At 34.7% G+C, this 23806-nt stretch overlaps 2 protein-coding genes across 2 annotated transcripts; one reads left to right on the top strand and one right to left on the bottom strand.

Annotated features, from left to right (window-relative positions):
- The first annotated feature begins 606 nt into the window (after window positions 1-606).
- On the top strand, window positions 607-1341 carry LOC110730751 (uncharacterized mitochondrial protein AtMg00810-like). The gene has a single exon (XM_021910577.1). It carries the CDS (start codon window positions 607-609, stop codon window positions 1339-1341), a length of 735 nt encoding a protein of 244 aa, XP_021766269.1.
- Window positions 1342-12773: 11432 nt separating this feature from the next.
- Window positions 12774-21988, bottom strand: LOC110730801 (histidine kinase 2-like). Its single transcript, XM_021910624.1, has 15 exons — window positions 21784-21988; window positions 21539-21660; window positions 20695-21149; window positions 19740-20240; window positions 19205-19480; window positions 18354-18523; window positions 18061-18273; window positions 17754-17940; window positions 17537-17588; window positions 17220-17449; window positions 17023-17121; window positions 15829-16466; window positions 14914-15411; window positions 14320-14693; window positions 12774-13271 (listed from the first exon to the last, which is right to left on the bottom strand). The coding sequence occupies exons 3-14, from the start codon at window positions 20992-20994 to the stop codon at window positions 14444-14446; spliced, it is 3414 nt and encodes a 1137-aa protein (XP_021766316.1). The 5' UTR covers window positions 20995-21149; window positions 21539-21660; window positions 21784-21988; the 3' UTR covers window positions 12774-13271; window positions 14320-14443.
- Window positions 21989-23806: the final 1818 nt, after the last annotated feature.

Genomic DNA, 23806 nt, shown 5'->3' with positions numbered 1-23806 from the left:
GGATTTGGTTCCTAGGCCTCCTAATGTGAACGTTGTTCGCTCTATGTGGATATTTCGTCATAAACGAAATTCTGATGGTTCTTTTGAGCGGTATAAGGCTCGTCTTGTAGAAGATGGTCAGACTCAGCAGCAGGGTATTGATTGTGATGAGACTTTTAGTCCGGTTGTCAAACCGGCTACTATTCGTACTGTTCTTAGCATTGCTATTTCTCACTCTTGGCCGATCCATCAGTTGGATGTCAAGAATGCTTTTCTGCATGGTTATCTCAATGAAACAGTTTATATGCATCAGCCTATGGGTTTTCGCGACAAAAGTCGCCCTGATCATGTCTGTCTATTGCGAGGATCGTTATATGGTCTAAAGCAGGCTCCTCGAGCCTGGTATCAGCGGTTTGCAGATTTTGTCACCTCTATTGGATTTGCTAACAGTAAATCTGATAATTCTCTGTTTATTTATAGGCAGGGATCTGATACTGCTTATATTCTGTTATATGTTGATGATATCATTCTTACAGCATCTTCTGACCGCCTAAGGACACATATTATGGATCGTTTGAGTTCCAAATTTGCAATGAAGGACTTGTTGTAACTCGTGATGATAACGGTATGTTCTTGTCTCAGAAACTGTATGCTTCTTCTATTATTGACAAGGTCGGCATGTCTAAATGTAGCCCTTGTCCAACACCTGTTGACACAAAATCAAAACTTAGTGCTACTCATGATGAGCCTTATGAGGATCCCACTAAGTACAGGAGTCTTGCAGGTGCTCTTCAGTATCTAACTTTTACTAGACCCGATATTTCATATGCTATTCAACAGGTTTGCCTTCACATGCATGATCCGCGCAATGCGCATATGGGTGCCTTGAAGCGTATTTTGCGCTACTTACAGGGTACATTGTCTTTTGGTTTGCATCTGTATAAGTCCTCTATTGACAGACTTGTTTCTTATACCGATGTCGATTGGGGGGGGGGATGCCCCGACACCAGGCGATCTACTTCAGGTTATTGTGTATTTTTAGGGGATAATTTGATTTCCTGGTCTTCTAAACGGCAACCCACTTTGTCTAAATCCAGTGCAGAGGCCGAGTATCGTGGGGTTGCTAATGTAGTGTCTGATTCATGTTGGATCAGAAATTTGTTGCTTGAGCTTTTCTTGCCTATTCGTAAAGCAACTATTGTTTATTGTGACAATGTGAGTGCCATCTACCTCTCTGGAAATCCGGTGCAACATCAACGCACAAAACACATTGAGATGGACATTAAGGCCCTATTAGCAAAATGTTGTTGTAGACTTGTAGGGGCGGCAATTAACTATGAAGGTATTGAAATTAAAGCATGAGTGTTAAAATATTTGTTGGTTTGTTCCAAATAAAAAATAATAATAAAAAAAAAGTCGTTATAAATTGTTAGCTATAGATTTTATTGATGTGTTTATTTGGACTAGCTTAACCCACTAAAAGATACACCCTCCTTTTCTTTTTGTTTGTTATGTTTGTAGGTGAAACTAATACGGTTTAAAATCGAACCGAATCATAAATCAAATCGAATTAATATTGCGATTTGGTTAAAAAAAAACAAAATCCAAACCGAAATATAGGCACATATCTAAATTATAGCTCAAATCTAATTTAAGTCTTACTATATAAGGTCAAAAATAGATTATGTTGAGTCAAGCCCAAAAAAAGTTACAAATCAAAGCTCAAAACACTAGGCCCCCAAAATTGTGAAAACAGTGTGGTTTGGTTTGACCAAATAATAATATGGTGTGACACGGTTTGAAAAATCTCAAACCAAATCAATATGGTTTGGTTTCGGTTTGGGCTATAACCCACACCACAAACCAAACTTTCACCCCTAGTTACGCAATAGGTCTAAGCTGCACCCTTGTGCTGTTGTGCACCTATTTTAGATGCAACACCAGCCCACAAGCCTAATTTCAAACGTGCCCCATTAAAAAAACCTCAAACCAAAATGAGCCCACCCAAAAACTAAACATATTTTAAAATACAGCCCACTCTACCATTACTTTCAACGGGTATTATTTTTTAAAAATAATTTTTTTTTTAAAAAGTTACTCTTAAAGTTAAATTTTTGAAATTTATTACTCCTCTCTTGATTTTCTTTCTCTAACAATCAAACACAATTCACTCTCTCTGTAAAAACAATCATGAATATTTGAGATGAGATGAAAAATCAAACGAATTCTCCCCCCAAAAAAAGGCAATTTTATGTAAATTTCACTTAATTTTGTTTGAATTTATATGATTATCACTTAATTTTGTTTGAACATTGTTCGATACTTTGTTGTTCAAAATTTTTTATTGGAATTGTCAAAAAATTAGTGAAATCAAACGTATACCTTATTTTCACATTCTAAAATGCATATGTTCATATTTTGAATTCTTATGTTCATATTTTGAATACTTATGTTTACTTTCTGAAATGCAAATGTTCATATTTTTTATGCATATGTTCAATTTCTTAAATGCTATGTTCATATTTTGAATCCTTTTGTAAACTTTCTGAAATGCATATATTCACTTTCTAAATCCATATATTCATATCTTTATGTATATGTTCACCTTCTGAAATGCTTTTTTTTTTTTAAGGGACACCTTCTAAATGCTTAATTATGTTCATACGCATTCAAAAATGAAGCAATACATATGTTCATATTTGAAATGCGTATGTTCATTTTCAAAAATGCATATGTTCATATTTTTAATACTTATAATGCGTATGTTTCATAATTAATTTATTTTTTATTTCTTCAATTTTCTTATGTTCATAATTATAGGCCGTAAATTCAATTCATATGAATACATGTTCACAAACCTAATCAAATTGATCAAAATTTATTAAAAAATCACATAAAAAAAATCGAAATTCATACATAGATCAAATTGAAAGAAATTAAATTAGATACAATTATAATTGAATATAACTTAAAAAAACCTAATTAACAAAACAAACCACTGATTCCATAGTAAGCAACAAAATCAATTGAAAAAGTGAAACAAAAGATAAAAATAAAGAAAACTAAGGAGAGAGAAAATGACGAACGGAAGAGGAAAAACCGAGGTGAATAAAATTTTGATGAAAATTATGATCGAAATTTTGATGAAAATTTTGATTAAACTATGATACTCCCTCCGTGTTTTTTTAAGTGATACATTTTCCATTTCCGACCGTGTTTTTTTTAAGTGATACATTTCCTTTTTTGGCAAAACAATACATTAAAATATTATATCTCTCTCCTCTCATGGCCCCCACCCAAACCCACTACTACTTTTTTATTATATCTTTCCTCTCACATTCATTACTTTTCAATAAACTATTAACCCCACTATCTTTCTTTAACAATTTTTTAATACTCCACTTACCTCTTATTTTATTTAAGTCAATTAAATTGCCTAAAACTATGTGCCGGTCAATATGTATCACTTAAAAAAACACGGAGGGAGTAGGAAAGAAAAGTGAAGAAAAAAGTAGTACAATCAACTTGTGTTCATCACCTATTATAAAATGCAATTACCCAAAAATTGTATATCAATCACAAATTTAGAAAATATAACCAATTAAACCAAATTACAAATCAATAACATACACTAACTTATACTTACAATCTCTTCAAGATTCAATTAAATCCATCACGGATCAACGAAAATATAAAAAATGGAGGAGAGAAAATTTTAATAGAAGAAGATAATATCAAACGCAGTGGAGAGAGAAAATTTCAAAAAAAAAAAAAAGAATTAAGTAAAGAATTTGGAAAAAAGAGAAAAATGTATGTGAAAATTAAGAAATAAGAAAAGAAATAAAATAGGAAGAAGATTGAAGGAAAGAGATGAATTAATATATACCAATACTCCAGTAGTACATAGTTGTAGACACCCATTTGTGTCTCCCCAAAACCAAACCCAGTGATGAGTACCTTTCACGACGAATCATAATCGAATGAAGTGAAAGTGTGGAAAGTGTAGTGTTGCGGATAGTTTTAATTCTTTTCTCTTCTCTCTGTTTTTGAAAACTTATTTTAAGAAAACAATCAATCCAGTTTGGTTGGTCCATGATATGGGTCCAATAGTAGTGTAGTTGGATGGGGCTTGCAAAGACCTTTCCAATGATATATTATAAGCCCAATTCCGATGAATATTGAGGAAGTTATGACCAATTTACCAAACTGGGCCCGGTTTGAGCTTTATATACGGCCCAATGATCTAGGGGAGGGCCTAATATGATTTATCATTCCTAATGCGATTAGGAATGGTTTTAGTCTTCTAGAATCTTCTAGAAGGTTCTTTTCATTCCTAATTCAATTAGCATTGATAAATTGACTTTTGTTGACTTTTTAGAGTTTTAAACAAAATCAAATAGCATTTTCGAGGAAATTATATGATTTTATCCTCCAGTACGGTAAACTTATCTGATTTTTGAAAACGCGTTGGAAATAAGCTTGGCGCCTAACCCCAGGCCTTGGCGCCTGACGCTAGCCATTGGCGCCTGGCGCTAGTGTTGGTGTCTGGTGCCAGTTAGCCAAGGGTGGCGCCAGCTCTGTTTTCTTTGCGTCAGACTCTGTTTTGTTTATTTTATCTTTTTGGCTGATTTTCTCTATAAATAACATATTAAAAACTCCGTTTTCATTCACCAATTCTCATGATCATTCATCTACAATCAATTTTCTAATTCTCTCATCTCTCTCTCTTTCCTTAATTCTAACTTTGTTTTTTCATACAAAATTCAGCATTCGCAAGACTTAGATACACCTACCCATATTCGAAGTTGCCTTCGCCCTAGACGTGAAAGGTTTTAATTTCTGAGGGTTTGGTCCCAAAACTCTCTTTCAATTATTTAATTTAATTGTTTTGTTTATTATTTTCCTTGAAGTTACTAACGTGTGTATTTTGTTATTAGAAAGAGGTACGAGGCATCAAAGTAAGTAATTTAATGGTTTTTATTGATATTATGATGTAAATATCATGTTTATATTGTTATTATGATATTCCTAGTATCATGCTTAGGTAAAAGGTTATAATATCAAATATGCTTAATATGATTGCTATGATGCTTCCTACGTTCTTTCTAATATTTATGATTGTTAGTATCATGTTACGGTTAAAGATTTGATTTTTATTGCTTAGTGACATGCTAGGGTTTGTTATAAATCTTGTTAGTATCATGCCTAGGATCTTGCTATTATTATTATGCTTTGATATTAACATGAACATGATTATGATTATAATTGTTATAATTTATGATGATTATTATTATTATTTTGATGATTATTATTTATTATGATTATTATTAATATGATGATATTGATTATTTATTATGTTGCTTGATATTTATTGCTTGATCACACCTTTTATGCATGTTTAAAGGGATTTGGTACTTGTAATCACGCTTAATAAGATAATTAATAATTTTGTTTAGGGTTAACGTGATTATAAGTTCAAGTGATCACCAATAATAGATTTATTTGTGCATTTAAGTTCAACCAACATAGATTAAACAGGTTTAGGGTTAATCCCTATTGATTGCATGTTAGTCAGAAAGCGCACATGAATACGATCAGAATAAAGTAGAGGTCTATTATTAGGGCAGGTTCAATCTCTTTTAGGTTGGATTTGTACCTTCATCCCCGAACCCTTATTTGGTTCTAGACCTTATGGAGTTGACGATCTCTTGGATCGTTAAGGGGTGTAACCTTCACCTCGTGAAAGGTTTACAAGTTCCTAAAAAAACTTGTTGGCGACTCTTTTTCTCTATCTTCTTCCCTTTTGGACGCCACCGTACTTTAGTGTATGATCACAGTGGGGTTCAAGCTAGTGGGATTAAAGCTTGAAATTATTCCCTACAATAGTATATATGTGTGTTTGGTATATAAAATGGGGTATTTGATGACTAGTGCAGCCACCTTAAATGCAAAAGGGTACATCTAAGAATATGTCCTTGATGAGTGGTACAGTCACCTTAGATGCACAAGAATATGCCCTAGTTACGTAGCCTTTCCAACTAATTGAATGGAATTTTTTTTTTTTAACTTTTACAATTTCCAATACACATATTTGAGTACAAATATGTATTACACTAACAAAAGCAAAATCTTTTTTTGGAGAAAATTTTCCCTTTTAAATTCTACTTAATTCCTTTTTTTTTTTTTAACCCTAGGAGCATTATGTCTAATTATGTATGGTTGTGCACATTTTTTCTACCCAATTCAGTTAGTTGATTAACAAACTTTGTTATTTATTTATTTATGGGTTGTCAATTGATTTACATTTATATAGAGACTTCTATATTTCAATTACTTTTCCATATTAAATTTGAAAATCGAGCATAATTCGGGCATTATCTGTTGTACAATTATATGTGAGTTATACTATATTAGACCTGACAAACGGGTTGTTCGGGTCGGGTTTGAGCCTTGTCAATTTCAGGTCAACAGATATTCGGATCGAAGTTGGGTCGAGTAGGGTGCATTCGAGTTTCGGGTCAAATTCAGGTCAACACTTCGGGTTAAGTTCGGGTCGAGCCAAGTTCGGGTCTAGTCAGTTCATATCAAGTCATTTTAGGTCCGGCCGATTTTTAGGATCAATTTTCGGGTCAATTTTGAGTCAGGTCAATTTTGGGTCGGGTCAAGTTTGGGTCGAGTCACTAAAATAAATTCACTTAAAAAAATATACTCGCAGTTGGAAAAATTAAGTAAAATTGTTAAGAAAATAAAAAAAATCGTGAGTTCCTATTACTTTGGAAAGAAAGAAGCCCTAAAATAAGTAATTCACCATTTCACCTTATTCACTTCAGGAATCGGCTCACTTCGGGCCGGGTCAAATTAGGTCGGGCCACTACATGTTGGTCGATTCGGGTCAATTAATTCGGTTTTAAATCTGGTCGGGTCACTTCGAGCCGGGTCAAGTTTGGGTTTCGGGTTAATTTCGATTCGGGTCATTCGGGTCGGGTTATTTCGGGCATCGGGCCATGTTCGAGGCAACTCCATTTCGGTTCAGGTCAGGTTAGGTCAAGTTAGTTCGAGGTCAGGTTAGAATTGCCAGATCTATACTGTATAGTGTAAAAAAGTTTATATTTTAATTGGAAAATATTTATTCAATCAAGGCTAACAAGATCCTACTTTCTCTCAAAAGAAAAAAACAAAGATCCTACATGATATGGCTTAAACTCAAAGTTTTTAATAGCTGACCATAAAAATCAAAATACAAGTATAACAAACAAAGAGAGTACTTATATTAAGAGTACAAACAAAAACAAACAAAGAGAGTAATTAAGAGTTATTTTACCAAAGTTGGGGTGTTCAATCCAAACAAATAAACATTGTCGATTTGTGATAAGAGTCATAAGACTGATAACATATAGTGTTATAGTTGGTGGGTTTTCCTCTTTTTGAGGTATTTTATTTTATTTTTTTGTCTACCTTTTAGAGTCCAAAGTTTAATTTCTAAGTCCAAAATTTTTGTAACGAGATCCCAATTGAAGTGTCTAAGTCAAGATTGGTGAGGTTGGTCAGGTCTATTTTAAATTTAAGTCATATTAAATTACAATGTTGGTAAAATATATACAAGTAAAATCTTAATTTGATATTTTTTTGGGTTAATTTTTTACACATCTAAGCTCTAACTATTGGGGGTGAGAAAAAAATTCAGGACACCTGTATTGGAACCAGAAAAAGTAAAGAACCAGCTGGTCCGAAATTGGAATTGGACCCGTGATTTCAATTTCGGGTAATAATTTAAAGACTCGGTTACAACCGGTTCCAATTTCAATTCTCAATTTTTTAGAACCGGAATCAGTTGGGTACCCAGTTATCCAACATATATTGAACTAAATATATTTACAAAGAACAAAAATATGTTGAATGCAACTAATTAGTAAAAAAAATAAATAAGGGTAAAATAAAAAAATAATATTAACTTAAATAATATAGCTTAATGCATGTAAAAATATAAGTATTAAATGCTAAAAGTGAAAATAAAGCAAAAAAAAATATTATAATTTGTATTTTATTTTAACATTTATTTATATAAGTGGATACCCGTAACCGGTGATCGATGGAACCAATTCTAATTCCTAACTTTTAGGATCCGGTTATACCGGTTCCAATTCTGGTTCAAAATTTTAGAACCCGGTCCCAACTAATTCCGAGTCCGAATCCTAAAATTTTGACTGGATACCTGGTTTGCTCACCCCTGCTAACTATATTAGATTGACACTATGTGATGGTTTTAGACTTGCATTTTGTGATTTGTCACTTGCTTTGCAACTTGTCTTAGGGCCTGTTCATATTTACTTATTTTCAGTTCAGTTCAGTTCAGTTCAGCTCCAATCAGTTCAGTTCAGCTCCAATCAGTTCAGTTCAGTTCAGTTCAGCTCTTAATTTCCCTCTCTCATAAAATATTCATTTCAGCTTAGTTCAGTTCAGTTCAGCTCCAATAAGTTCAGTTCAGTTCAGCTCCAATCAGTTCAGTTCAGTTCAGTTCAATTCAGTTCAGCTCAGTTCAGTAAATATGAACAGGCCCTTAGTTTAGATTTGGAATTTCTTAAAAAATACTTCGTATTCAAGAGTAAGATAATACTTCCTTTCAAAGTAGATGACGTGTTTCTTTTATCACGTTTGTCAATACATAAATTCAACCGTAGATATCTCTAATTATTAATAAATAATATGAATTGTTGATATTTTTACATGAATAAAAATGATAGTTTGAACCGACTCCGTTCAAGTGTAAGAGAGTGTTAAGCTTAAGCTACTTCTATTATCAATTAGTTTTGGGATAGAATTTAGGCAATATCCTCTTTGGCAACACCATCTCTAAGACAAATACGGAGTGTATGACATTATCCAAAGGAGTAAACTAAAAGGATTGCCATGATTTTCATTAACTAGGGAATGAGGCATTGATGCATCGTGGCAGCGACAACTGCCAATGCCAATAAAGGTGAATTCAGGATTGTTCGATAGAAGACCGGAAATAATGTACCTATGTACGGGTAAGAACCTTTTGTAAGGTAGTAATAATATGTTGTAGTATGTAAGTAAATAACTAGATGTCCAGCGTTTTTGTTGAGTAATTAGGTTTTGATGATTGTAAACTAATGATGATTATCTATCTAACGTGTTTGTTAAATTGTGCATAAAAATAACAACTTATGCTTGGAACAAGATACAAGGAACCAGAGTATTGACAAGTATATATATAAGGGACTTGAGCAATATAGGATAAGCAATAGAGGAACAAGAACAATGATGAGTGTTATGATTGATAAGCATGATGATGGCAAAGGAACCATGAAGGTAACTATATGTATGTAAGTAGGTGTTTGCATATGTTAGCTTCATGAGGTAAGGACTCTATGCATACATGAGTTGTATATGTATAAGGGTATTTATGTTACTTTAAGTTTAATTAGTTCTCTCACTCTCACTTGAAGTTTGTTTATGAAAAACAAAATTCAATCTAATGTCCTCTTAAGTGTTTATGTGAAGACAGGAAATGACTTAGGTGAAGTCAATGGGTTGAAACTTAGAAGACTTCAAGAGGAACATGAGAGAATGAATGAGACTAAAGCAGGTTCTATCACAGGAATCAAACCACGAAGGAACAGAAGATATTCTCTAAGGAGATCCAGAAAGAACCTTTGGCAGGCGGGTTTCCCACGAGAGTCGGGGCATGTTCTCTAACAGGTACATGAGGTGTTCACTAACAGGTACACACAAGGATCTTCCTAACTGAAGCATGAAAGCAAGCTAAAGAGTGAAGCTTGGATTGCGAAGGTGACAGCCAGTTCCAGTTAGGAACTTGGTCCGCGGTTCCAGAAGTGGAACGTTGCCCTAAGATCTAGGATACATCAATACTACAAGGATTCAGAACAAGAGTTTCGGAGAAACAACATGAAGACGGAGGAATCGAAGTATATCGCTCTAGGATTATGTAAGTATGTTGGACATAAAAGTCAGTCTGGAACAAGTCTATAAAACCAAGGTAAACATCTAATAGTCAATGAAATTAGAGTTACTGACTTGTTAAGAACTCAGAGACTGTTAGAGTTCCAAAACCTGATAGAAACTTAAGTCTGCACATCTTTAAGAGTCAGTTTTAATGATATAAATATTTACCTAATACGTGCATATCTTTTAAAGATTTGGTTTTACAGAATAAAGATATTTATTTTCTTATAAATCCCTTTGGTAAAAGATAAGTTATTTTTTGAAAGTATTTTCAGCAAAAATAAGTTTTGAATAAAATATGATTTTATGGTAAGTATATCTTTTGGAAAAATATAAGATTGAACAAAATCCGATTTTATAGTAAATATAGCTTATTATTATTGACAGAATATATTCTTAACAAAAAAAATATATTTTTGGAAAACTTATTTTTGAAAAATATCTTTTAAACATATCTTTTTATAAAACTTATCGTTTACGAATTGGCTTATTTGGTGTACTATAAAATATAAATATACTCATATATATTCATTCAAAGTTGAGATTGACGAAATGCATTGGTCGTGATTAATGGTTTAGTCCTTCACCACGAAGCTAAGTCAAACCTCCAGGCCAAGGTTCCAGTTAGGATTTGGTTTCAGTTCATCATTTAATCAGTTCTAGATAGATTTTTAGTGTCAAGCATATTAGTTTTATCTCTTTATTAATTAATATGTATTTAGAGTTATTCTTTGAGATCTTGTTATTGGGAAAAAGGGTTTTGAGTGTTTTATGTATTGGGGTGTGAGAGTTCGTGAGTAGTCTCGTTATCATAATTTTATGAGTGCAAAGTGTGAGCTTCTAGGGTAAAGACAAGTGAGCTTCTAGTGAGAGGCCGAGTGGATAGTACTCTAGGAGTGTTGTGTGAATCTTAGTCCGGGACTTAGGTTGGATAGGATAGGGGTCCAATCTGATAGAAAAATGAGAAAGAAAATGTTGGAAAGCTTGATTATATTGATGAATATACACGAGTATATATAGTACAAGATTAGAACATTGAACATACCAAACTATGACTAGATACAATATGTGACTAGGTACGTTAGCTAATTATAAGGGATATACTTTGACTATCAAAATTAAGGAGTAAATCAAGAGATTTACTTATTCTAAACAATAACTAATAATGATAATGATGATATAATCATCTTTATCCTTTATACCCCCCCGCAAGACGGATGTTCGGAACGAGAGACCGATCTTGGATATAAGATCTCAAATCTTGTTAAATGTAGGAATTGAAGTGGTGGTGAGAAAGGTTGCATTGCATTGCGATTCTCCAACAAGGTTTGGAGATAGTGGAGCATTAGAAGGTTTTTTTAGAAAAAGAAAAGGAAGTGTATTAAAGGAGCTTTTTTTTTGGATGGAGGAGTTGCGTGAAGAAGTAAAAAGATAGTATATAGAGAGAGAGTAAGAAGGGTTTTAATGGGTGTTTTTCACGGTTTTTAAACACATGAACCATTGATTGTAAATATTTTTAAAAATAAAAATTTGCTAGCGTATGCTTGCAACAAATGGGAGGGAAAAAAAATATAGAGGTTCCTTCACCACCATTGAAGGCGAGATAGAAAAAATTATAATGGTGGTGATGGTGATTTAGAACAGAATGTTATGTTTCTCCATAATGATTTTGGTGAGAATTTCGTATATGGTAACACATGGTAGGTAAACTACGGGATATCGAAAAAGGTTTGTTTCTCCGTGTAAGGGGTTTGGAGGAAAAAAATATATCAATGGCATCTCTTGGTATATGAAATACGGAGTGTCAAAAGAGTTGAGCGAAAAGTGTGATTTTGGTTTGAAGCTTTCCGAGAAGAAAGTTTGATATGGTCACCATCATTTGTTGGCGTTAACAAAGGGTTTTGATAGGGTAATCATGGTAGTAGTGGAAGCAAGAAAAGATGGATCAAAAAGTTCATGATACCATAATAGAGTTATGAAAAAAAATGTTGGCAAGCTTGATTATATTGATGAATATACTCGAGTATATATAGTACAAGATTAGAACATTGAACATACCAAACTATGACTAGATACAATATGTGACTAGGTACGTTAGCTAATTATAAGGGATATACTTTGACTATTAAAATTAAAGAGTAAATCAAGGGATTTACATATTCTAAACAATGACTAATAATGATAATGATGATATAATCATCTTTATCCTTTATACTATCGAGTAGCAGATTTACGGGTAGAAACTGAATTGTGAAAAGGTCTAATTGTAATAGGTTGTAACTAGGAGTGTTTGGCCTATTATAGTGGTTTGGTTTGAAATCACTTAGAGGGTCGAGGTTTTACTTCCAGTTAGGCCCTAGATGGCTTCCTCGTAAAATCCGCTTTGGATTGTTTAAGTTCCTAACAGCAATCAGTTTTATATTCCGTGAAAATTAGGCATTAGGAATATACTACAATTCAAAACACCCCCCCCCCCCCCCCCCCCCCGAATGTAGTATATCATCCAAATAACAGTTTCAATTCAAGAATTTGTAATTATAAATTACCATATCATTTCTCTAACTATGAAATTGCCAGGAAATGGGTCATGAGTTCATAATTGAAAACTAAATGATTTATGAAGCTATATAACCACTTGGTACGATATGCACATCATCAGCACATGATTATATGAGCTAGAGTGAAGGGAGAATAAGTACTCCGCAATACTAGTCACATGATCATATCACACCTTTGATATTCCTGCCTGCCACATGCCATCGTATTCGGAATTGCAGGTCTAATCAAGCAGCTATACAAGCAGTTCATCACCAAGGCACGACACAAATGGAAAACACAAGATGAGTACATACATTCGACGAACAACTCTATTTTTGTTACAATAAATGCTTCAAAAGCAGTCTCGAAAATGTAATCCAGTGAGAGTTAGCATCAAACTTGGACTATCCAAGACAGCCTGAACAAATTATAACACGATGAAGATGTTCCTACGTTATAGACCTAAAGATTTCTACTCAACTATGTCTACTCTATCCCCCAAAGTTGTCCTACCACTCAATAGCTATACATGCAATTCCGATAGTACAACACTAAAGATTACAAGACACGTATCCAGGATTGTTTGAATGTACGTACTACACGAGACATGCTGAATTCAGCACCTACTAGCAATCAGAAAATATATACAGAAGCATCTCACAAGTTCCCTATTCTGATCAGCATGCCGCTATGTGTTTACAAGGTTGAACCAGTAGATTTACTTCCCCATAAATGCCGTGAGCCTGTATCCTTGTCAGCAAAAGCAACTGAACAGAAGTAAAAGCACAAATGAGGGCAAGGAAATAATGAAGGCGCTTTAAGTTTGTACACAAGTCTTTTCTCCTTTTTGATTATATTTATAAACAATGACAAATAACGAAGGATAAAATTTGTGGTTTGATAAGCAGAATAAAAACCAACTGAGAATTTGAGGAAACTTTTATACACAATTAATCAATGCAAATAATTATAAGAAGATAAAAAAAAAAAGTAGTCACATACATTACCCCTTCTTCCCAACTCCTCTCAAGATTATACGACGTACTACACTTGATTGGAAGTCACTTTTGATGAAAAAGTTAGCAATAACATATCTTTCACTTAGATTTAGACTTCTCCATCACACCAAATCATCAATATGATCTTTGTTGGAATTCGTTCTTAAGGTATACTACGTAAAAGGTAATATTAGAAAGTTCAATTTTTAACTTACTAAATTTAGAAGGTGTCATGCTCCATCATTTGTTCATGTCCTTTCCTATTTTTGATTCTAGGTGTCCCTTTTTCTCCTTCCTGCTTTCACTTCATTCCTTTCTTTTTTTTTTGTCCCTATAATGCCCTTCTGCTAATACTTATTTTTATAAATCCTTACCAACCCATGAGTTCGTTCTTAAGCTATACTACGTAAAATGTAATATTAGAAAGTTCAATTTATAACTTACTAAATTTAGAAAGTGACATGCTCCATCATTTGTTCATGTCCTTTCCTATTTTCGATTTCGGGCGTCCCTTTTTCTCCTTCCTACTCTCACTTTGTTCCTTTTCAATTATTTTTTTTCTCTATAATGCCCTTGTGCTAATACTTACACTTTTATTAACCCTTACCAACCCATAATTTCTCTCTACCCTACAACTAGGAAACTCAGCCCACTAATTTACTCCATTCCTAATGTGGCTAAAAAGAGTAAGAAGAAGAATAAGAAAACGAAGGTATGGGAGAATATGTGCAATAAACTTAGCGACCACAGGTTAACTATAAAGCAGCTAGAGCCACCTTATGGAGTCTTGGTAGAAATAACATCAGGAAGATAGTACCTTCTGCCTTGGAAAATGCAGGAGTACACTCAGCTTCACAACTAGTTTGCAGGGAAAATGAACCAGGACATTCTTGATTGGACTCCAGACTGCATCTTAACCACTTCAAGGACATAAGAAATAGTCATCTGGACTCAAAGAAGCAAGCTACGGCTGAATACAGCTGCTCTTCTTCAAATGGCTTTGACACGTAACCATCCATGCCGCACTTAATGCATTCTTCATTGGTAGCTTGAATTACATCTGCTGTCATCGCCAATATTGGAGTGTGCCAAGGAGTCATATTAGGAAATGACTTCACTGAAACCTCCCCGGATTTAAGTTTCTCATTGAACTCAGTTTCCTTCTGACGAATTAGTCGAGTAGCTTCAAACCTGGAGAGACAGGACAGGAAAGAAGACAAATACTTTTCAGATGAGACCAGTTACCTCACATCTTTAGCCAGTCAAACAGGAAGTGCAGTAACTGTGGAATAATAGCACAGATATATATATATGCCCACTACCCAGGCTCCTTTGTTTCATATTTGATATATTAAGAATAAGTAAATCAATTTGCAAAGACCAAGAATTGCAGGGAAAAAGTAAGCATTACCCATCCATCTCGGGCATTTGGAGATCCATAAAGCAAGCGTCAAAGTTATGGGGTGGCTCAAGCTTCATCACAGCAGCCTTCCCACTGTCAACACAGGTCACAACCGCTCCATATTTTTTTAGTGCCCCTTCTGCCACTTTACGGTTAACAGCATTATCATCAACCACCAAGATTAGTTTTCCTTTGAGTAAACTTCCAAGACTGGCAGGTTTGACTCTATTTGATTGCCTTTTTCTCCCATTGCCAAAGGCTTCATGGAAGCAGCCAGTTAAAACGCTCAACCTCAGAGGCTTCGTGATTATACTGTCAACTAAATGAGAGGATTTAAGTTCACTGCGCTCAGATGGAGTCATGGAAGTGGCCAACAAAAATATCTTGGGCATTCTATCAATAGAGCCTTTTGATACTGCATTTTCAAGTAGGTGACGGATCTCGATAACAGGCTCCTTTTCCCATACCTCTCTGTCAATGAGGATCATGGCTAGTGGCGCTAAAGCACTGCATGAAAATATTATGCATCAGCAAAGATCAATATTCCAAGTAGAGATTCAGAGTTCTGAAACCAAATACTTCGTAAATGTCTACGTGCAAAGTCAAGCTTCATCTCAAATGCAAACTTTAGCATTGAAACACAAGGAGATAGTCAATAAACCCAAAATGTAATTGATTTGCTTAATTCTGTGTTGAAACCTAGAAACAATAATACAAATATCACATTCAGGATCCCATAAGAAAATTAAAGTATTCTTTTTCTTTTTTATCTAGAGGGGGAGGGGCAGAAGGTTAAAATCAAAGCTGCATCCTAACTACTACGAGTCAATCAGTAACCTTATTCACACATAGGCAACTACAAATCTTATCAACATAGTTACCACAAACAACCATTTTGAAAGGGGGTAAAGAATGAAGTTCTACCTTGTATTTGGAAAGTCAGAAACAAATGAGAAAGCGGACTGAAGACTGGAAACTGTATCAACAGATATCCCCAGTCTCTGAAGATGATACCGTGTGACCTCAGCTCGAATGCTTCTTTTATCAATTACCAAAGCTCTCAACCCCTTCAATTCCGAAATAGATGTTTCATGGGTGTGCCATTTTGGGTCTAGGGAGTCAAGCTCTCCTCTCTTGAGAACTGCTGTAAAAGAAAAGGTACTTCCAATATCACGCTCACTCACAAATCCAATTTCCCCTCCCATAAGGTCTACCAGGCATTTGCTTATACTCAATCCTATTCCAGTTCCTCCGTAGTGCCTTGAAGTGGAGCTGTCAGCCTGCATAAATGGAGTAAAGATGCGGCTCTGTGCTTCTAGAGGAATCCCTTCTCCTGTGTCCTCCACTGTCACTATTAGTTTGATAAGCTCAGATGTCTCAGTGCTTTCTTTACCACTCAACTGTTTAAAGTTTGTCCAACTTTTCCATCTGTCAACAATAGGATAACCGCTAAGAGTATTTCTTTCAGATCCATCTGTCAACTTTTCCATCATATCAGATGGTGCCTTCACTTCATCAGCCAAATGTACAGAAACAAAAATATGCCCCTTAGCATTTGTAAACTGCAGGCAGAAAAAAAAATGTTTGTCAGATCCATCTTTGAATGAACCACATTGATTTATGTATTTCAAATTGAAAGTTTTAAGCATCTTCTTTCTGCCTATTTGTTCAAATGGTCACATTGGAGTAAAATTGTACATGCTCAGATGCTCTACATACTTCTCATGTTCACAAAGGTACAAGGATGATCAAAGTGCATATTAATCTCATTCCTCTAGACAATGCAAAAGGTTTGTAAAGTAAGTGTATTAAGAAATAGAATATTCACCCAAAAAAATCAGGCTTTTATATACATGCACCACACAAAAATAAGTTACAAAATTCAAAATTGTGGAGATCTTCAGTGTATAATTTTTAACAGGCATATAGTTCCAATGAAAAAGTATTGTTAGTAACAAGAACCTAATGGTTATCACACAATTGACATATTTCTCAAACAAGGCCAAATTTAGTCCTCGAATTTGACAAGACATCCACAGCTCCAAACCTGACTACACTCTTATGAAGAACGAACAAGAAAGAAGAAAGGAGGCAAAGAACTATTTATAAGGCACTAACCTTTACTGAATTACCAACAAGATTGGTTATTATCTGCCGGAATCTCCCAGGGTCTCCAACCAGAATCTCAGGTACCTTATTGGATACATATATAGCCAACTGGCAATGATGAAAAAGGAAATAAAAATTAGGACTCAATTACACTCGCAAATTTGGATAAAAAATTAACTTCTACATGATTAAGTAATTGATCATACTTCAATTTCTTTTTCCCGAGACTTTCCCGAGAATAGAGAAACAACATTGTCTAGGATATTACGCAAATCAAAGGGCACTGCCTCTAGCTCAAGCCGGCCTGATTCTATCTTGGCCTGATCAAGAACCTCATTGATAATGGAAATGAGATCCTTTCCACTGGCATGAGCTGTCTGGGCATAATCAAGTTGATCAGCATCCAGATCAGTATCCATGAGCATTTGCAGCATACCTAAAACAAAGGCCAAAATTCAGATCCAACATAGATAGCAAAATCTAATTAAATACAGAATATAATCTATGTCAAATTCCTTCTCACCTAAAACACCGTTCATGGGAGTTCTTATTTCATGGGACACAGTAGCAAGGAACTGCACAAAGACAGAGAAATGAATTGAAACCAATAACCATGTAAGGATGTACCAAAAATAAAAAAATAAAAATTATTTTTAAAAATATTAAATAAAACTCAAAATAACAAAAAATAACAGTTTCTAAGCTTTTAAAGCTAACATCAAGCTTGAATTAAAACCCACCTGAGATTTTGCAACGTCAGCAGCTTCAGCACGAGCTTTTAGCACCGTCATTTTTTGGCAGTCTTCCTCTACTCTGACAATTCTATTAATGGCTGCATGAAGAATATGACTTAAAAGCAACGAAATTGTCAGGACTCCACCTGCTGACAATATTGCCGTCCAAGGCGGAGGTGGCCTGTTTTTGAACCTACAAAAAAAAAGGAAAAGTTCACCCTGCTCTGGTTAGCACATATACACTAAAAATAAAGTATTCTTTATTTCTCAAATGGATTAATGACATGAAACGTAGTTGTCATGTGTACACTACCTGCAATGCATCTCATGCTTTCGAGTTGGATCCCCAAAATCAAGACTGCTGACGTGCAAAAAACCTGTGTCTACAACATCAGTTCCATACATGTTAATTGTTGCTGATAAATTCGTCGTATCATAGACATTCACAACAATTGTCTGTTTGCTGGCAAGTTGCTGAAGAATCTTCTCCACTAGTGAGCGCAGATCATAAGATGCACCAAGATACCTATAATGGTGAAACCCTTGTGGTATTATATACAGTTCAAAGTAAAAGAGGCAACAAGGTTCAAAGGAAAATTTTATTACCCCATAGTTGCTGTTATGCGTTGCTCTGGAGTGGCATCTGGTGGAAGCTCATGGTCATAGACAGCAAAAGTAAGTACTACACCCAGGTGATTAGATTTAAGTAGCTTAAATGGAGAAGTCAAGACACCCTTTCCAGTTGCCCTGGCTCGCAAAATATTGTCACGGTCTTCCTGCATATATCAACATTTACCTTAATTTATTCATAGTGACTGAAGTAGAAACTACAATTATATCAGATATAGATAATAGATGTTAAAGAGTCCCCATTCTGTTTTATCTGCTGATGAGAGATACAGACACTTCAAATCCTGATCATTTCAGTCAGGGGACTTTAAGTGCCAGACTAATTTTAGGCCCAATTCTTTACAACTTGCAATAATTCATGTCTGATACTTAAATATGGACTGATGGTTCAGATAAGCTCAGATAATAGATTAACTAGAATAAGAATAGCTTCATATCAAATCCAATAAGCTCAGATAGATTCAATTCTGTTAAATGAAAGGTTTCAGGAAAGAAAAGCGTGAGCCAAGAGTGAAAAATGGATACAATAAGCTTCCAAACGCTTCCAACGTATATACGATGAAGTGAATTGGAAAAACGTTAATTACAGATATATCCATACATAATCAAAAGGAGACTCAGGTTAGATTCTTCAAAAATAACTCCAGCAAAGTTGCTCATCACAAATAGAATTTAAAACAGGAATTATTAACTTGACTGTCATTTAATTACATTTACAGAATTCACAATAGACATTACTAGACTCCCAGGAGTGACATTAATAGAGGTAGAAATTCATCAAACATGTTACCTTATAAACAAAGAACCTCACTAATTGAAGAACATACCTTTCCAGACATCATGTCTATAGAGACAATATGAGCTACTGTTCTTTGACAGAATATAACTGGTGCATATTCATCTTGAATGGGTGCAGGATCCATCTTTGCAGGATCAAAATCTTGTACAAGAGTCTGATCCCCGTGCTCCATTTTCTTTATAGTCCATCCCTGACGCTTTTCAAATTTCTCCCTCTCAGAGTGAGTAACTTTCAATGCATATGCAACACCACTGGTGAGTGGCCTCTCAAAAGCAGTTCTGTCAGTATATTCTTCAAATGTTTTCTGCAGAATCAACAGCATAAAAAAGCTAACTACTTAGCAATCATCTCCAGAAGGAAAAAGGATATTGCAACATTACTGCAGGGGCTATTCGCCAATATGACAAACTATGTTGCTAATTATAGGTGGATATACATTTAAAGAGAGCTAAAGATCTGTTTGTGTATTTCCCATATGTTTTTTAGTCCATGTTGGCATGCTGACATACTCACCCTTTTCATTATGCATGATTCTTCATTAGCTAAAACAATTACGAAATTACCTGATCCATAGCCGAAGGATTTTTTCCATGGTGAAATGTAGAAACCAGAACTGCTAAGGCGTGCACATGATTCATGCCAACATTAAACTGATCTTGCAGCATTCTGGCTCGCTCATCGCACATATTGGCTAAAGTTTCTCTTCTTCTGAAAACAGTGTCTTGGTAAAAATGGTAGAATATACAGATGGATACAACCATCATACCAACAACAAACAGAAACAAGAGCTTCTTTTGCCACTTTGTAGTGGTTTTGGCTGTACTATGAATTTGCAATGGAAGCTTATGCTGCATAAGTTGCTGCTGCTGCAGCTGCTGTGGTTGGGAATTCAATCGCGGTGCCAGGGAATACTGCTGCTTACTCCATATGCTAAAACGAAAACAAGAGATCCTCAAACTCATCACCATCAACCCAAAAAGCACCCACCAGCAAGTCTTTGTTGACCAAAAACAATTAGACCTACAGGCATCTTCTGCGCTGCCATTAGCTTGTACAGAAGTTCCCTGTGAAAAAGAATAGTATAAGTCCACTCTGCAAACGACACTGGTATAATTTCTCGTCTTATGAACATACAATTTACTTAATACAAAGGCAACGATTACAATGAAATTCAATTAATAGATATTTTTAACATACATTAGATTGGCATCATTTCTTATCTTAAGGACGAACCTGAAAAACTTTATAAACCATCAATTGACAAATATGCTTAAAAAAATGCATGTATTCTCAAAATCAATGAAAAAAGATTCAAACCATCAAGATTACAGAACAAAAGGCATCCAAGCAATCTCCACCTCTCAAATTTCTTTAAGAGCATTGTAAGCCAATTATTTACCACAAAATTACCAACAAACTAAACATTATTATTATTTATTATTAGTTCAAGAGCAGCCAAATTTCAAGCAACACAAACAAAACATCAAATTAATTCAAGAACTGCCAAATAAAATTTACCTGATTAGATAGTAGATGAAGCTGGTGGCGGCCAAAATCGAAAGGTTCGTTAAATACAAGATTCTTGAAATCACCAAGGAACAAAGACTTATTTTGAGATTTCGAAAACCAGCCAATCAAACCATACAAGAACCAACTCAATCCAACAACAACAATCACATGAAGCAACATTGCAATCTTCCCATTCCACTTTCCAACACTACCCCAAGATCCATTCATTTGATCCTTAACAGCCTTTTTCATCTTGAAGTTGGAAGCATATTTTCCATTTGAACCAGAATGATTGTTATTCAATGACATTTATTCAATGAATTTTAGTATTACTCCAATTATTGAGCATAAACCAACTTGCAAATTTTAACACAACAACCAGATTATTCACCAAGTAGATGAAATTTCAATGGCGAATCAAAACCCGAGATCTGTTCTTGTTTAATGTACAGCAGTACAGCTTCCTGAAGCATTCAACCAAACACAAGAAGATCATACCAACAATTATTCCACAAAATAAAAATTATAAAAAAAAATGAAAAAAATAAAAAATTCCAATTCATTTGCCTTCATACAAAATCTAACAAACCCATCAAAATTAACTTTACTTTCTTCTTCCACAGTACATTCTCACTCTAACTCTCACTTTCTCTCTCCTCTTTCTGTCAGTAATAATTACTTGAGCATAGAATATTTCAATTATAAAACAAACCCACTTCAATTTGGATAAGACCCACTTCAAATTCATCACAAAAAACCCAACTGGCAACTGGAATCAATCATATAATTAACAAAATTAAAGAAAAGAAAAGGAAAAGTTAAGGGGGTTTTCATGCTTTTTTTTAATTTTTACCTATTTGAATGATTTTTCTCTCTCCTCTGTTCTGTTCTGTTCTTCAACTTGGTGGAGAGCATTTGCTGAGAAGATTGGGGCACATTATTATCTCAATCATTCAAAGTGGGGAAAAGCTATACCTATACCAAATCAACTCAAAGATTTCAGAATCAAATTACCCACAATTAAAATTTTAACTGTTGAAAAGAAAAAAGGAAAAAAATGAGGAAATTATATAATAAAATATTAATATAATTTGGTACCCTTTTGCTTTATAAGAGTGATGAAAGAGACTGGTGCTGCAACCTCTTCTTCTTCCAGTGTTTGTTTTTGTGAAGCAGGTGCAGGTGGTTTTACTGATAAACAGAGAAATTGAGAGGAGAGAGAAAATGTGTCAGTTAGAACAACAACAACAAATATTTTTTTAATCAAAATAACCATAATTATACAAGAGCGGGTATTTTGTTTTGAGCGTTAAATATTTTTTTTTAAAAAAAAAATTGATAAATGTAGTCCAATTTTGTCTGTGTTTTTTTTTTTGGGGAATATAAGCTCAAGTGATTAAAAGTAAAAAAAAAAAAAACATTAGGAACACTGATGCAGTGATGCATGATTTTACCATGCTTTTCGAAAAAATATATTCTGTCCATTTTTTTTTTTTAATATATTCTACTGGTGTATCGGTGTACATATACGGAGTATGCAATTCAAGAATACAGTACGAGTATATTTTATGGAGCACTTAAGGCTTGTTTAGTCGACTTATTTTTGCTTATTTGATCTGATCTGATCTAATTGTTTGATTTGATAAAACTTTGAACTTATGTGTATGATAATCTAAATGAAATATATCAAGTGGAGTTGTGTTGGATTTATATTAATGATTATTATGTTAATATGTAGGAAAAATTGCTCCCATTAACCTGAACTTTGCCTCATCCACTGAAATTAATCCCAACTTTAGTTTATTATCTATCACTCCCAACTTTGGGGGGTATTAATTTTCGTTGCACCCAAATGACTTGCAACCGGTCAATCAGGTAAACATGTGTGAATTAAATTTTTTTGCACACGTGTCAATATGTAATTGGTTGAAAAAAAAAGGAAAAAAAAAGAAAAGAAAAATGTAAAAAAAAAAAAAATCCTAAAACCAAACCCAGCCACCCCATAGCAGCTCGCTGCCACCAACGACCACCCCGCAGCAACCCACGACCAACCCACGAACACCGTTCCCCTCGAGCGTCGGTCGCCACCCAGTCATCCTTCCCCTCTCCTAGTGCCGGCGACGCCCGACCACCCTCCCATTTCCCTTAAAAATCGGCCGCTGAAAACAAACACCATAAAACGCCGCACTACTTCTCCCTGAAAAAGACCACCGAAATGGCCGAAATCGGCCGAATTTCGGGTTGAATGGTTGGTTTTAACCGAAAATCGGTCGATTTCGGCCGTTCGTGGCTGAGTTCGCTAGTGGTGGCTAATTTCGTTCATGGCTGGGCGGGATTTGGGGAAGGGAAGGGGTGGGGGAGGGGTTTTCGGGGGTGGGGGAAGGGAAGGGGTGGCTGGGCGGCAGTTTCCGATGGCGGGGGAGGGGTTTTCGGGGAAAGGGCTGATTTTCCGGCGGTGGGGGTGGGGGTGTGGTGTTTTCCGGGAAAGGGTAAGGGGCTGGGTTTGGTAGTTTTTTTTTTTTTTAATTTTTGTTTTAATTTTTTTTTGTTTTAATTTTTATTTTTTTTGGACCTATAACACGTGTATAGGTAACCTGCTACATCAGGTTGGATGACTTGTTGGGTGCAACGAAAATTAATACCCCCCAAAGTTGGGAGTGATAGATAATAAACTGAAGTTGGGATTAATTTCGGCAGATGAGGCAAAGTTCAGATTAATGGGAGCAATTTTTCCTAATATATGTAAGTAATTTTTATAATTTTTTTCATCACGTATTTAAAGATATTTAGCAATAAAAAGCCGCAGATAAAATGATCTAACTTGAGCTTTTTTTATTATTTGATCTAACCTTTTTTTTCTGATCTGAACTTTTTTTTTTCTAAAGTAAGTAAAAAAACATAAGTTAAACTAAACAAGACCTTACTCTCTTATTTAGTTCAACTTATTTTTACTTATTTCAAAAAAAAAATAAGTTTTAATCATCGGGTGCGGTTTGAAGTTCATACCAGATCACACCAGATCAGATAAGCAAAAACAAGGTGAATTAGGATATATTCTCTTCACCTTAATTTTAGTTCAATTCAGTTTAGTTCAGCTCCAATCAATTCGATTCCGTTCGGT

The sequence above is a fragment of the Chenopodium quinoa genome, unplaced genomic scaffold (genome assembly GCF_001683475.1).
Source record: "Chenopodium quinoa cultivar QQ74 unplaced genomic scaffold, ASM168347v1, whole genome shotgun sequence".
Classification (NCBI taxonomy): Eukaryota; Viridiplantae; Streptophyta; class Magnoliopsida; order Caryophyllales; family Amaranthaceae; genus Chenopodium; species Chenopodium quinoa.
The sequence above is the reverse complement of the archived record's forward strand: the minus strand, read 5'-3'. Positions and strand labels throughout refer to the sequence as shown.